General features: G+C 42.6%; 1 protein-coding gene across 1 annotated transcript; it reads right to left on the bottom strand.

The window, feature by feature from the left end:
• Positions 1-209: 209 nt before the first annotated feature.
• Positions 210-14,964, bottom strand: LOC111977222 (epidermal growth factor receptor kinase substrate 8-like protein 1). The gene is made up of 15 exons (XM_024006589.2): positions 14,842-14,964; positions 10,489-10,625; positions 10,089-10,153; positions 9,853-9,982; positions 9,565-9,653; positions 9,413-9,487; positions 5,958-6,106; positions 5,056-5,200; positions 4,878-4,930; positions 4,668-4,776; positions 3,711-3,836; positions 3,411-3,564; positions 2,938-3,103; positions 2,220-2,352; positions 210-683 (listed from the first exon to the last, which is right to left on the bottom strand). Exons 2-15 carry the CDS (start codon positions 10,577-10,579, stop codon positions 597-599), a joined length of 1,572 nt encoding a protein of 523 aa, XP_023862357.1. The 5' UTR covers positions 10,580-10,625; positions 14,842-14,964; the 3' UTR covers positions 210-596.
• Positions 14,965-16,148: the final 1,184 nt, after the last annotated feature.

The raw sequence follows: 16,148 nt of genomic DNA, 5'->3' as shown, positions 1-16,148 counted from the left end.
TTGTCAGGTCTGTTTGTATTACTTCCTGGAAGATGATTTTTTKKYYTKRARSCYKAAWWAAAAWYCCMRKTTTTTTWWTTTTTTWTTGTATTAATGTACTTACCTAAGATCTTTGCTCAGGGCCTAAGTGTAAAACTGAAGTTCTAATCGAAGAAAAGGCTTTCTTGTCTAATATATTGTGAGTGTATAAATAATGGACATAAACAAGACAAGTATACATTAATTTAAGTTGGTCTGCAAATAGCAGGGGGAAATGGTACAATTGATTCAATCAAGTCAACATAGAAAGGAGACAATATTCAAGAATACCTCAAAGATTATTGGCTTAACAGAGGACAATTGCCCTTAAGTTGAACTTAAAAGCAACCATTTACAGCAAAAGGCAAGACTCCAGTCTGACTTGAAGAGCCACCAATTACATAAAATTCATATCGGCATAATATTACACCCGACAGTGAATCTAACTTTTGTTAGATAGTCTTGATCCTGTCTTTGTGATTGTGTTTGCGTGCATGTATGTGTGCAGGGATTGTTCTCTTTCAGCACGAGTCTTTTCATTTTTAGGAGAATGGTACGTGATGTCTGACACTTGGGTCTTACAGTGTGCTCCTCTCCAGTTTCAAATCCACCTTCATCTTCTGCTTTTCCATCACTGCCTCCAGCTCTGTGGCCTTCTTGGCATCCTGGGAGAACAGCATTTCAATCAGGTACAAGTTATGGTCGGTGAAAACATGGAAAGACAACACAACAGGGACATTATGGATTTAAAACTCTGAACGGTGTGCAGCTGGAGTCAAATTTGGGAAATGTATTAGTTTTACACGTAAGATGATGCTGAGGCACACTGCAATCATCATATAATTAGTAATTGTATAGGATCTATATGGCAGTCATCAGATTGCCATATAGATCCAATTGAGTGGGTTGAGTCACTGATGTGGTCTTCCTGTCTGGGTTGGGCACCCCCCTCGGGTTCGTGCCTTGGGGGAGATCTTCGTGGGCCATACTCAGCCTTGTCTCAGTAGTAAATTGGTGGTTTGAAGATATCCATCTAGTGGTGTGGRSKGCTGTGCTTTGGCAAGGTGCTTGGGGTTATATCCTGCTTGGTTGGTCCTGTCTGGGGGTATTGTCGGACTGGGGGCCACAGTRTCTCCCGACCATTCCTGCCTCAGCCTCCAGTATTGATGCTGCAATAGTTTGTGTCAGTGGGTCTAGGGTCAGTCTGTTATATCTGGAGTATTTCTCCTGTCTTATCCGGTGTCCTGTGTGAATTTAAGTATGCTCCCTCTAATTCCCTCCCTTCCCGGAGGACCTGAGTACTGGGACCATGCCTTAGGACTACCTGGCCTCATGACTCCTTGCGGTCCCCAGTCCACTTGGTCATGCTGCTGCTCCAGTTTCAACTGTTCTGCCTGCGGCTATGGAACCCTGACCTGTTCACCGGATGTGCTACCTTGTCCCGGACCTGCTGTCTCTAACTCTGAATGCTCGGTTATGAAAAGCCAACTGACATTTACTTCTGAAGTGCTGACCTGTGGCACCCTCTATTATTTGACCCTGATGGTCATCTATGAACGTTTGAACATCTTGGCCATGTACTRTTATAATCTCAACCCGACAGCCAGAAGAGGACTGGCCACCCCTCAGAGCCTGGTTCCTCTCTAGGTTTCTTCCTAGGTTCCTGCCTTTCTAGGGAGTTTTTCCTAGCCACCGTGCTTCTACATGTGCATTGCTTGCTGTTTAGGGTTTTTGGCTGGGTTTCTGTATAACACTTTGTGACATCGGCTGATGTAAAAAAAAAAAAAAAAAATTTGTTTGATTGATTGAATGCCCCCGTGCACAAAGCGAGTTCTATACAGAAATGGTTTGTTGAGATCGGTGTGGAAGAACTTGACTGGCCTGCAAAAGAGCCCTGACCTCAACCCCATTGAACACCTTTGCGATGAATTGGAACGCTGACTGCGAGTCAAGCCTAATTGCCCAACATCAGTGCCCAACCTCACTAATGCTCTTGTGGCTGAAATGGAAGCAAGTCCCCACAGCAATGTTCCAACACATAGTGGAAAGCCATCCAAGAAGAGTGGAGGCTGTTGTGGAAGCAAAGGGGGGGACCAACTCCATATTAATGCCCATGAGTTTAGAATGAGATGTTCGACGATCAGGTGTCCACATTCTTTTGGTCGTGTAATGTATAATGTGCATTATAGGCTGATCAGTACCTCCAACAGTGCTTTGTGCACAGTGAGCTGGCTGTACACTCTGGCACCCTCGTCTGGTAGAACTTCTCGTAGGTCCTCCTTGATCAGAGAGAAGAGCAGGGCTCCTGTCAGCTTTCCCAGTAACGTCACCGTCCTGAGGGGGGAGGTGCACACAGGTAGTCAAGTCACTTGCCTCAGTCTTTACTCTTCATTTATCTATCCTATTCAATCATCTGTGAACAACTGAGTCATCTCTGTGTAAGAACTAGAAAGATCCAATGAGTACTCAATCCAGGTCTTGAGCACTAGTCCAGGTTCAACAATTGATTCGGTAGAAAGTAAATGAATATTRGTATATTGCGACGAATGCCTATGAACTGATCAGTAAACAATACATGTAATGAAATCCTGGAGTTACTATAAGTCCACAAAGTCAGTGACACACAGGGAGACCCCAAATTACCTCAACTAACCTGTAYCCCCGCACACTGACTCGGTACCGGTACCCCCTGTATATAGCCTCGTTATTGTTACTTTTTATTMTTTTTTACTTTAGTTTATTTGGTAAATATTTTCTCAACTCTTCTTGAACTGCACTGTTGGTTAAGGGCTTGTAAGTAAGCATTTCACGGTAAAGTCTATACTTGTATTCGGTGCATGTGACAGTTTGATTTGATTTGACCAGAATAGGTCCCTGATTGGAATAGGATGTTTGTTGTGGGGGTCACGTCAAACTCACGTCTCACTGAAGCCCTTCCCCCTGAGCCACTCCTCCACCTCCTCGGGGGGTGAGCGGTAGTCCAGGGGGACCGAGGTGTCCGAGGAGCGAGGGATGACCAGGGGCCTGTTTAGGCTGGCCTTCCCGTTGGTCAGTCTCTGGAGGAGCTCGTCGTTCACCATCATGACTGAGGAGAGGGAGAGTTGTTACTATATGTTGTCTACAGTATGTTGTCTATCTGGTTTATCTTGTTAAAACGGAGCAGACATAAGAGCTGAAAGCACTGTCTGTCGTTCTCTCCTGTTTTTGTCTTTCACACACAGAGGGAACAGACAACCATTTTCCCCCTCTCTGGAGCCTCCCTCACACACACTTGCGTGTGCACACACATACACATTCACGCGACAGAGAAAAGCGTCTCTGTATAGTGCAGCGCCTGAGTCGCTCCTCTGACACAGTGCAGAAATATAAAGCCTCTCAGTATAGTGTGATACCTTTGTCTGTCTCATCTCCGGCTGGAATGTATTGGTTGTATGATGGTGGGGGAGGGCGGTGGTGGGCTGAGGGGCTTGGGGTCAAGGAGCTAGGGTTCAAGGCTGGAGGGCTCGGAGGAGTGTGAGTCTTGGTCAGGGCAGGCGAGACTGGAGGCTGGCCCGGAGCAGAGGAGAAAGGAAAGAGGAGTGAACATCATTGAAAATATCATTGATATTGACTCAATGAAGGGAATACCAGTATGTGGGCGTGAGTAAAGGAATGGGCATGGATTGGCRTGTGTGTGTGCATGCGTGTGTTACCTTTGGTGGTCTCATGGTGACAGGGCTTTCGATGTGAGACACTGGCTCCAGGATGTTGAAGGGGACAAAGCCGACCTCGTTGAAGCGATTACGACACTTCCACCAGCGTTTGGACGACTCCACCACCTGACACAGAAAAGGAAAGGAGACAATGTTTATACAGAGAACAATTAAGGAAGAACGAAACAAGTGATAGATTTAATCGTGTGGTATTGGCAACTCACAATTTTCTATTTCTAGCAGTGAAAGTTGTTGCCAAGGTAAGAGCCATTCACTCAAATTCTGGCGTTGTACAAATTCTGGCGTTACACCCTGATTAAGCAATAATGTTTGATTGAGGAGACATTTATTGTTTTGGACTCTCTACCACACCTGCTGTCTCTAACTCTGAATGATCGGCTATGAAAAGCCAACTGACATTCATTCCTGAGGTGCTGACCTGTTGCACCCTCTACACACCACTGTGATTATTATTATCTGACCCTGCTGGTCATCTATGAACGTTTGAACATCTTGGCCATGTACTGTTATAATCTCCACCCGGCACAGCCAGAAGAGGACTTCGCACCCCTCAAAGCCTGGTTCCTCTCTAGGTTTCTTCCTAGGTTCTGGGCTTTCTAGGGTGTTTTTCCTAGCCACCGTGCTTCTACGTCTGCATTGCTTGCTGTTTGGGGTTTCAGGCTGGGTTTCTGTACAGCACTTTGAGATATCGGCTGATGTAAAAAAGTGCTTTATAAATAAATATGATTGATTCTAGCGATGGATTTTGTACAGTATCACCAACATCACCGGATTGTGCACCAGATTTGGTCTTTATCAGCCGTGTGTCTTACCATTAAGAGAGCCCTGGAAACGTGGCACAGAGACTAGCTACCAGGCGTGTATTTTTCAAGAATGTTCCTGAATAGTTCTGTTTAATTTAACGTAATGTCACTTAATGACTTTTCAGATATTTACCTCCARTGTATCTCCCTGTTGTACTGACAGCTCACTGTTGTTGCGGGCCACAAAGTYATAGCTGCACCTGTACATCCTCTCTCCCTCAGGGGGTAGGACACTGCCATACCTGAGAGGGAAAGAGTGGATGATTGATATTACTACAAAATAAAAGTAAACCATACGAAAATTATATATTTTTTTTTATCCAAAGGTGACTTAAAAACGTACGGTTCATCGCTCATAGGGGCGACTGGAGGTCCAACTGGCTGAGTAGGCTGCAGCTGAATTAGCAAAGAGAGAGAAGGGGGCGTGGGGGGAGAGAGGGAGAGGATGATGTCAGGAGCAAAATCATATGTTACTCACTTTGTGAACTCAATGTACATCATGTACATCTCATATTCCATACCTTTTGTTTTTCCCGCAAGGCTTCATGTTTGTGTTGTGACTCGACCGGATCTTCCCAAACCTGCCCATCTGCCCTGGAGGCCTCTGGCTTCCACCCGTCCAGGAACACAGGTGTGTACGGGGCCACGGGCCCTCTGAGCTGGGAACTTAGAGGTTGAGAGAGTAAGAATATCACCAGTGTAGAACTTGACTGAGATGAGCCAAAGGAATTAGGTCATCTCTCTCCACAGTACTGTACTATTTCAGTGGCACATGTTACTGGCTGACTAAATATTGACATYGTCATGTCATGCTGTCTCATGTCATGTTTTGCAATTGTCACAGCTTGCCGCAGTGTCAGAAAAGAGAGCCATACAGGTCTATCACGTGGGACTATAGACTGCGACACTCAATATTTGGCCAGCAGCATACCACCCTGCATCCCACTGCTGGCTTGCTTCTAAAGCTAAACATGGTTGGTCCTGGTCGGTCCCTGGATGGGAGACCAGATGCTGCTGGAAATGGTGTTGGAGGGCCAGTAGGAAGCAACTTTTCCTCTGGTCTAAAAAAATATCCCATTAMCCTGTGTAGGGTGCCATCTTTCGGATGGGACGTTAAACGGGTGTCCTGACTCTCTGTGGTCATTAAAAGATCCCATGGCACTTTTCGTAAGAGTAGGGGTGTTAACCCCGGGGGCCTGGCTAAATTCCCAATCTGGCCCTCATACCATCATGGTCACCTAATCAACCCCAGCTTACAATTGGCTCATTCATCTCCCCTGTARCTATTTCCCAGGTCGTTGCTGTAAATGAGAATGTTATTTGACTTACCTGGTAAAATAAGGGATSAATTAAAAATAGCCAAAAGTTCATTCATCATAAGGGTTCATAGGGGTCCATGAGGCACAAAGCACTTAGTACCTACTGGGGTAGTGTCCAGTGGGGCCCAAGGGCCGTCCATATCTGCCTCTCCTCTTCGGTCAGGTTGTCTTGAAGCAGGGATATGGCTGAGTTGGTCAGGGCAGGACTGATCACTGAGGCTCCTAAAGCTGGGCCCCCAATAGTCCTCACCAGCTGGGGCCACACAGGAAAGAGATCACAGTTTAGATCAGGATCATTGGAAGAATGGGTTGACTGGAGAATTTGCAACAGTAGATTCATTATGAAGKGCAAGCTAGGCCTAATGAACTCTATGGTCCGGTTTTCACAGACACAGATTAAGCCTAGTCCTGGACTAATAATAATTCTCAATGGAGATTCTCCATTGAAAGCGTTTTTTAATCCAGGAGTAGGCTTAATCTGTGTCTGAAACTGAACCTATAATATATTGTCAATCACTGACTGGTATAACCCACTATGACTGTGGCCAGTTTATTATGTACACCTAGTACTGGGTCAGATCCCCATTTGCCTCCAGAACAGCCTGAATTCTTCAGGGCATGAAAATGTTGCTCAATTGGTATCAAGGGATCTAACGTGTGCCAAGAAACATTACACCACCGCCATTAGCCCACTACCCCACACCATTGCACCAAAGCCACCAGCCTGTACCGTTGACACCAGGTAGGATGGGGCCTACGCCAGCATGATGCAACAGGAACCGGGATTCGTCAGACCAGACAGTGTTTTTCCACTCCTCAATTGTCCAGTGTTGGTGATRGCGTGCCCACTAGAGCCACTTCTTGTTTTTAGCTGATCGGCGTGGAGCCCAGTGTGGTCGTCTGCTACAATRGCCCATCCGTGACAAGGACCGACGAGTTGTGCGTTCCGAGATGCCATTCTGCACAACACTGTTTGTGGCCCGCCTGTKAGCTTGCACGATTCTTTCCATTCTCCTTCGACCTCTCATCAACGAGCTGTTTTCGCCCACAGGACTGCCGCTGACTCTGGTTTTTTTTCTTCCTCGCACCATTCTCTGTAGACCCTAGACACTGTCGTGCGTGAAAAGCCCAACAGGCTGTCCGTTTCTGAAATACTGGAACCGACGCGCYTGGCACCAACGATCATACCACGCTCAAAATCGCTTAATTCACTCGTTTTTCCCCCTTCTATCATTCAATTGAACGTTAACTGAATGCCTCGATGCCTTTCTGCCTGCTTATTATAGAAAGCCATGGGAGTATGACTCATTGTTTGTATGAGCGAACCATTTTTGTGACTGGGTGGTGTACCTAATAARCTGGCCACTGAGTATCAGCATAGAGAGAACCAAATGTTTGAGTGAGCTGACCATGATAGCCAGGGTCAAGAGGGTCATGTGAGGTTTCACCCTCCCAGCCCTCTCAGCAGACACAATGCTACAGATAAGCAAGCCGTCACACCTCTCTCTCGGGTTTCTCCCTGTTTCCATGCAGGTGTGCCAGGTTGCCCATTTTTGTAACTCCTCCCTCTATTCCATCATGGAGTTCATAGTTCATAGTTTTATAGGCAGGCAGTTCTTAGTGTGCCAACCAAGTCTGTGTAAACTGGCACACCTGAACAAGGTTATTTCCTATAAGTACCATCTTTCATTAGTCTAAACTCTCATACTTAGCAGTCTTGTATCTTATTTGGCTCAACATGTCTTCTTCTTATGAGTCTGTTTAAAATGTTTATGCTAACAAAATGTGACCAAAGTTTCCATCTGTGATAACACACTGGGTGCACTGCCTTGTGCAAATATTGAACAGCCCTCAAAATATCAAAAATATTTTTCCGGGAACGTTTTCCCCCCGTGTTGAAAACCATTACAATTTTTCTACAAAATGCATACTTGCCTGTAGGCAAACATACAGTGACTTCAGAAAGTATTCACACCCATTGACTTTTTCCACATTTTGTGTAAAAGCCTAAATTTAAAATGGATTATGTTTAAATTGTCTGTCACTGGCCTACACACAATACCCCATATTGTCAAAGTGGAATTCTGTTTTATGAAAATTTTACAAATTAATAAAAAATGAAAACCTGAAATGTCTTGAGCCAATAAGTACTCATTCCTTTATGGCAAGGCTAAATAAGTTCGGGAGTAAATTAACAAGATTTTTAAAAGACTGTACCCCACACATAYAATTATATGTAAGGTCCCTCAGTTGAGTAGTCAATTTCAAACACAGATTCAACCACAAAGACCAGAGAGGTTTTCCAATGCCTTGCAAAGAAGGGCACCTATTGGTAGATGGGTAAAAATAACAAAGCAGACATTGAATATACCACGAAATGGGGGAGAAAATGTTTAAAAAATATATATATATACTTTTTTTTATGGGTATACTTGTAATCATTAAGGATTGGGGAGTTTTTCAGGATAAAAAATAAACGGAATGGAGCTAAGCACAGGAACAATCCTAGAGGAAAACCTGGTTCAGTCTGCTTTCCACCAGACACTGGAAGATGAATTCACCTTTCAGCAAGACAATAATCTAAAACCCAAGGCCAAATMTACACTGAAGTTCCTTACCAAGAAGACAGTGAATGTTCCTGAGTTACAGTTTTCACTTAAATCTACTTGAAAATCTATGGAAAGCTCTTAGACTCACATCTGTAATTGTTCCCAAAAGTGTTTCTACAAAGTATTGACTCATGGGTGTGAATACTTGTGCAAAATGAGATATGCATTTCATTTTCAATAAATTTGCAGAAATTTCTTAAAGCATGTTTTCACTTTGTCATTATGGGCTATTGTGTGTAGATAGGCGAGAGAGAAAAAATCTATTTAATCCATTTTGAATTCAGGCTGTAACACAACAAAATCTGGAATAAGTCAAGGGGTGTGAATAGTTTCTGAAGGCACTGTACATGTGTATCAATACACAAACTATATATGGACAGACATACTAGACAGAGCATAGACATAGCCTACGTACAATAGCCTAGTAAGTATGTAACAAGGTATCAACATGACATTTCTAAACATACTCACGAATTTAGCTGTTAAATATGAAAATCACTCACATATCTCATTTCATAATTGAGATGACATAACAAGGATACTAATGAAAAGAGAAAAAGTTATTTTTAAAGATACTACTTTTGGGTCCCTTGTAGTTATAAAGATATAATCCTGTGTTGACAACAATAGCAACAGGTGTTGTCCCCATAGCTCTTTTCCTCTGTGGGCCTCTTAGAGCCAGAGCATAAGCAATGGGTATCCTTTCTAAACATACTGATGAATTTAGTCCTTAAATATGAGTATCACTCACCTGTCTAATTTCATAATTGAGATGACATAACAAGGATACTAATGATCATATAAAAGTTATTTTTAAATATACTACTTTTGGTTCCCCCTTGTAGTTATAAAGATATAATCTTGTGTTGTCCCCATAGCTCTCTCCCTCTGTAGGCCTTTCCCAGCCAGAGAATAAGCAATGGGTATAAAGGTTATCATTGTTGACTCACCATATCCAGAGGTTTGAACACATGGTGGAGCAGCTCTTCTGAAGATGGGTTGGAGATGGAAGACTTGAGACGAGCCTGGAAAGAAATATGACGAGTACACTATCTTAAACTGTTTCGTTGACATAGTAGTGGCAATGTTTCCTTTTACTCACCAGAAGACTGAAGCAGTATTTGAATTTTTGGAAGATATCCATGAATTCTTCTTCAGGTGGAGGGCAAGCTTTTGCAGTAAGCAAGTCCTCTATATTCAGGAGAAAAGGCAGGGGGGAAAAATCAATGATTTTCAGCATGCCATTTTAACTTTGAACGGCATCCTGAGATGAACCAGTTCAGGAGGTCACGTGGCTAGCAAACATATTGTTGCTCGTGTGAATCTTGAGCCCTATAGGGTTTGTGAGTAGCTTAGGACAAAACAAAAACAAATTCCTTATCCCTCTTACCCTCTGCTGTTTGATTGCGACTTTTCTGCTTTTTCTTCTTCCTCTGGCTTAAAACTGCGGCAGCCACTGCAGTCTGTTGTAGCTTTGCCATGAAGACCTCAATGTCATCGAAACAGTGATTAAGGATCCCCTAAAATTGAGACGCATGAAAAAGACACATGTTAACCCTACAGTAAAATTGTGATTAAAACATACAGTATTGAAATTGTAAAGTGTATGATAATATTATTACATACCACTTCTCTCTCAGCTCGTAGAAAAGAAATATCAGGCTGAGGTTGGCCGCCGTTTACACCATTCGCTGTTGAGGACAGAAGGGAATATGCCTCGCATCCATTTCCATTCATTGCCTAGTTGGAATTTCCTGCATTCAYAATTCCTGCCCACTCTAACTCCCCACACACCTTCCCCCAACACACACAATGTAAACTCTGTATTCCTGAAGAACTTTTACCTTAAATACCTCTGCCAGTGCCTAATTTCTCCCCTCTCTCTCTCTCTTCCTCTCTCTTCCCCACTCTCCTCCTTTTAGCCAATTCGGTTCAAAGCATTTCATTGACATGGCAAACATGTAATTTGCCAGAGCATGCACAAACATTGGCTCTCAAACAAAAAGGATGGTTCCCATCGACATACCTCTGATTCCTGGGTAAGGTGGAGGGTTGAAAGGCGGGGGGTTGGGAGCATGTGGGATGGGGGGGCTCGGAATTCGGTAGGGGTCCATCATTGCTGCTTTGTTATTTTGGGGAAGAACAGAGTCTATCGGAGGAAGTCTGGAGGAAAAGGAGAGAGATTTTTTTTAACCAGGGCACTCATACTGTATCATGCACCTTTCTACCTTCAAGGGATCGTTTTTGTAAAGCAACTTTGTAATTTGACTATATGGTTGGAATCCAGCAGATAAAACACAAATGAAGCTACTTCCAGCAAAGGCCTGCCACTATCATGAATATGATTCATGCAAAAAATGCTGTTCCCAAGACTTAGGTCATGACTGTTGCTAATAGCAACCCTTAATTCAACACCCTTCAGTAAATGCACATGGAACTGTGACATATTTCATTTCCTTGGTAAATAATGATTCAAAGGCACCCACCACCTCCCTCTCAAATGTGCACAATAGGGTTACAATAGGAGGTCTTGAAATGAAAGCACAAACAATCTTGATCAGTGATAATGTAGTAAAAAAGGTACTGTAAAACAATTGAATGTAAGATTTAACAAGCAGAGGTACACATATCAATATTGACGTAGGCCTAGTGTGAYTAATACACGTTAACTCACATATAAAACTATCTAGAGCTAAAATGACAAAGCAAATGTATTCCTCAACAACTTTAGACAGACTTGGAACAACAGATTTAGACAGATAAATAGTTCTGTCACGTTTACAGGTCAAGACATTGTCAGACATTAGTCTGTTTGCTAACCCTCGAAGACATACATCAACTCTTGGGGGGGRRRAAGGGTTCCAAAAGGGTTCTTCGGCTTTCCCGAAGATGAAAGAATGGTACATTCTCAGCAACTTCTCTGTCATGCAAACACTTTTGATGGCATCCAGCACTTCGGATTTGGAAAGAATGGTGGAGCGAAGCGGAGGCCACCAGAGGCGAGTGACGGGGGCACGGTGTTGAGGACGATGGAGTAGCACCTGGGGAGGGGTGCTCCATGGCGACAGAGAGGCGACCRGAGGCAGTGCAGTGGGAAGATGGMARYGCAGTGGGAGGCGAGTTACAAGTGGATCGGGAATTCAATGAGGCCTTTGGGAAGAAGGGCTTACATTTTGTGCACTTAAACGTCCGAAGCCTACTACCGAAGATCGATGAGATACGCCTGTTTTGCAAATCAGAGGTGTCTTATGTTTTACTGAGACATGGTTGGATTCATCTGTTTGTGACTCAGAAATTGAGATAAGTAATTACTTTGTTGTCAGGAAGGATCGGAATCGGAACGGTGGGGGAATATGTGTGTTGGTAAGATCAGACATTGCTTTTAACGTCAGATCGGATTTAAACGCTGATCTGGAGATTGTCTGGCTGGATATCTGCCTTCCCAAAACCAAGCCGATTTTSTTGGGGGGTTGTTATAGGCCGCCGAAGCAGAATGCATTCTATGAAGGTATTGAAATTGTGTTGTCAAACTGTAATGATTCCCTGTTGAACGAAATACYTTTGTTAGGGGATTTCAATACTGATGTCTGCAAAAAGAATAGCCCAACCCACAATGTAGTTATGCACTTTTGTAGATCACTTRCTCTGACCCAAATGATAAAAGATCCCACCAGGATATGTGAAACAGTGCAAAGTACAATTGACTTAATATTGGTGTCTGATMAATCTAAAATATKGCAGAGTGCAGTAATAGTCTATGGAATCAGTGATCATTTTATTACATTTTGCACAAGGAGGATTTTTAAAGATATACTTAAGTGTCACAAAACCGTTAGAATCAGAGGACTCAAAAAATACTGTGTTGAAAAGTTTAGGGAGGAAGTGGGTAAAATTGACTGGTCACCTGTGCTAGATTGTGTAGGGGTAGACAGTGCCTGGGAAGCCTTTAAATGTAGATTYCTTAATGTGGTGAATGTGATGGCTCCCATTAGACGGGTCAGGGTAAAGCAGAGATCTAGCCCTTGGTTTAATCATGAGATTCTAGAATCTATCCAGGCAAGGAATAAGGCCTTTAAAAATTGTAAGAACTCAAGAGCAGCATGATTTTGTCCTATATAAACATCACAGAAATGAATCACAGAGCAGGATGGAGGGGTTACTTTGCTGAGAAAATAATTGAGAACAAAAATGACCCTAAAAAGCTTTGGAAATCATTTAAGGAACTAGGCTGTAGTAGTACTACCAAAAAACAAACTAAACAGTATTGGACTGAACATCAGGGGGGAGATGGTATATGAAAAAGCAGAGGTTGCCAATGAATTCAACTCTTTTTTTAACTTCTGTTGCCAGCAAGCTGCCCACCAGTTCTGGTTTGTATGGAAGCAACCAAGTCAAGAAGTATTATGTAGAGTTAGAGGTTCAGCCAAACTCTTTTTCTTTTGCAAAGGTAGCAACAGCCAAAATAGTCAGTATGCTGCCAGAGTTTAAATGCTCCAAAGCCACAGGCCTGGATAATATTCCTGCAAGGTTTCTTATAGATTCTGCTGAGCTAATTGGCCCTTGTATTACGCATATYGTTAATCTCTCTCTTGAACAAGGTACCTTTCCCAGGGACATGAAACAAGCTAAAGTTATACCTCTGTATAAGAAGGGGATAAAGTCTGACCCTGGGAATTATAGGCCTGTATCTATACTCTGTGTAACATCAAAGATCCTGGAGAGAATTGTACATGAGCAAATGTATGAATATGTTAACAAACAGGGTCTAATGTATGATTTTCAGTCGGGTTTTAGAAAAACATACTCCACTGATTCATGTCTACTTTACTTGACTGACTTCATCAGGGAAGAGATTGATGAGGGAAATCTGTGTGGAATGGTACTGCTTGAGCTACAGAAGGCCTTTGATACAGTTAAACACTGTCTCCTAATCTCCAAACTGGAGGCACTGGGGTTAAGCAGTATCCCTCTAGGCTGGGTAAAGTCCTATAAATCAGGAAGGGAGCAAGTAGTAGAGGTTCACTGTCTCAGGCAAAACCAATGAGTTGTGGCGTTCCGCAGGGGAGCGTGCTTGGGCTGTTTTTATTGTATATTAACGATATGAAAGATGCTTGTTCTTGCTGTCTTTTTCTTTATGCGGATGACTCTCCACTTCTGATGTCTCACAAAAGTAAAACTATGTTGGAGAGCATACTAAGCACAGAGCTTACTAACATTAGCAAATGGCTTGRAGATAATAAGCTATCTCTGCACTTAGGGAAAACTGAGGCAATTATTTTTGGATCCAGACCTAAATTGAGTAGGTTCTCTAAAATCAGTGTGGAATTAGGGGGCGAGGTGCTGACTACTAAAACAATATGTATCCTTGATGGAAGCTTGGGAGGTGTGAGCATGGCCAATAAAGTGCTAAGGAAGGTTAATGCCAGGACCTAAGTTTTTGGCTAGAAAGTCCAAGCTGCTTGATAAGGACTCCATGAAAGTGCTAGCTACTGTCCTCATTCAATGCCATTTTGACTATGCTAGTACTTCCTGGTTTGGGGGCTTATCTAAACTTATGAAGGGGAAGCTCCAGGTAGCCCAGAATAAGTTGATCAGGGTAGTATTGAAGGTGAGTCCACGTACTCACATAGGCAGGAGCTGCTTTCAGGAACTAAACTGGCTGCCTGTTGAGGCTAGGGTGTCCCAGATGAGACTAGGTTTGGTTTACAGGAGTATTTATGGTCCTGTGCCCAGATATTTAAGTGATTACTTTCCCCGTGTTAGGGATGCACACAATCACAGCACCAGATAAGRTGTTGCTGATGTGTGCTTATACAGGTTCAGGATTAATGCTGGGAAAGGTACTTTCTTGTATACTGGAGCCTCAGAATGGAATGAGTTGCCTCTGCCCATAAAAACAACGTCCTCTCTGGGCAGCCTTAAAAATGTAAGAACCCTTTCCACAGAGGGTTGTACATGGAACCCAAAACRGTTCTACATGGGAACAAAAAACGGTTCTTCAAAGGGTTTTCCTATTTTTATTTTTTTTAACTTTTATTTAACCAGGAAACGCCCATTGAGACCCATAGTCTCTTTTTCAAGGGAGAGCTGGCAAAGAAGGCAGCAACAATCAATACATTACAGAATTAAAGCATACACCAATACAATACAGTACAACAACATGATCCAGCTTAAAATAAGCAWTTACACTACACTCTGTAACAGGGTCTTCCATAAAAAATCCTATGGGGACAGTCAAATAACYCTGCAAGGTTCTAGATGGCACCTTTTTTTCTAGGATTGTACTGTACACAAAGTACTATCTACTCAAMAATGTGCATTCCAATGCAGTGCATCATTTAAAAAATATACACCAGGTAGCATCTACATGATATCTTACCTTTTCTGTGTGTCCTTTAAATGTCCTTTTAACTGTGGGTTTCAAAGTAATTCTGAGTATCAAGCCTGCGTCAGTGAACTGCCACCATTCTCCCTCCTCTCCTCCCAACCACAATGGCCTTGTTCTCTCAGTCACACCTTAAGTTATGTAAAACCGGTCAAACGAGTCTGTCCTCTATAGTTCTCAGCTGCTCACTCACTCCCATCCATCTCTCTCTCTCTCTCTCTCTCTCTCGCTTTCAGTCTGACATGTGCATACTTTCACTTTGGCGGACATCCATATAGGAACTGAGAATGAATGACAGTGATGCACAGAGGTAAACAACGTAAAAGTAATCCATGGCTGTGGGACATTTCTACTTCCTTAAAAGTATCTATTATCTTTTAAATCTCTCTGTGTATGTGTCTGTCTGCAGGTGCATTCTGGCAGACGAGTAAAAGAAGGGTTTTTATTATTTATATATTGCCAATGTAGAAAAGTCTTTATACATACAATAAGTACATAAATAGACAACGATAACATATGCTAGAGGATACAACAAATTACAGATTATACAAAGACACAACATATTGATTGATTTAACAGCTTTCTTATTGTGTAACGGCTGTCTAATTCCTCCTCCTCGGATGAGGAGAAGGAGTAAGGGTCGGACCAAAATGCAGCGTTGAATGTAGACATCATGAATTTATTTGACAAGACGAACACTGACACGAACTACACTTGATAATTTACAAAATAACAAACAAACGCAGACCGACCTGAACATAAGAACTTACATATACACGAAGAATGCACGAACAGGTACAGACTACAAACAAACCGAAACAGTCCCGTGTGGCGCTACAGACACAGGAGACAACCACCCACAAACAAACAGAGTGAAACAGCCTACCTATATATGATTCTCAATCAGAGGAAATGAATAACACCTGTCCCTGATTGAGAACCATATAAGGCTAACAAACAATGAACCTAAACATAGAACACGTAACATAGAATGCCCACCCCAACTCACGCCCTGACCAACTAAACACATACAAAAATAAGAGAAAACAGGTCAGGAACGTGACATATTGGAAGAATGTAGAATGGTCTTAATGTACTGCTCGAATTCCTTATAGAAACCACGGAAGAGTGTTTTTTATTAGTGAATTTACATTTATGAATATGACATTTTCCCATTAGCATAATTAGATTTATGAGGTAAAATCGTTTTTCTTTATCTTTATTATGGTTAAGGAAACCTAGCAGCACATCCTGCCATAACAAACAAAAGTCATCAAGAATATTAACAATTATAAAACTGT

This window comes from Salvelinus sp. IW2-2015, linkage group LG17 (assembly GCF_002910315.2).
Source record: "Salvelinus sp. IW2-2015 linkage group LG17, ASM291031v2, whole genome shotgun sequence".
Classification (NCBI taxonomy): domain Eukaryota; kingdom Metazoa; phylum Chordata; class Actinopteri; order Salmoniformes; family Salmonidae; genus Salvelinus; species Salvelinus sp. IW2-2015.
This window is presented reverse-complemented; position numbering and strand designations above follow the sequence as displayed.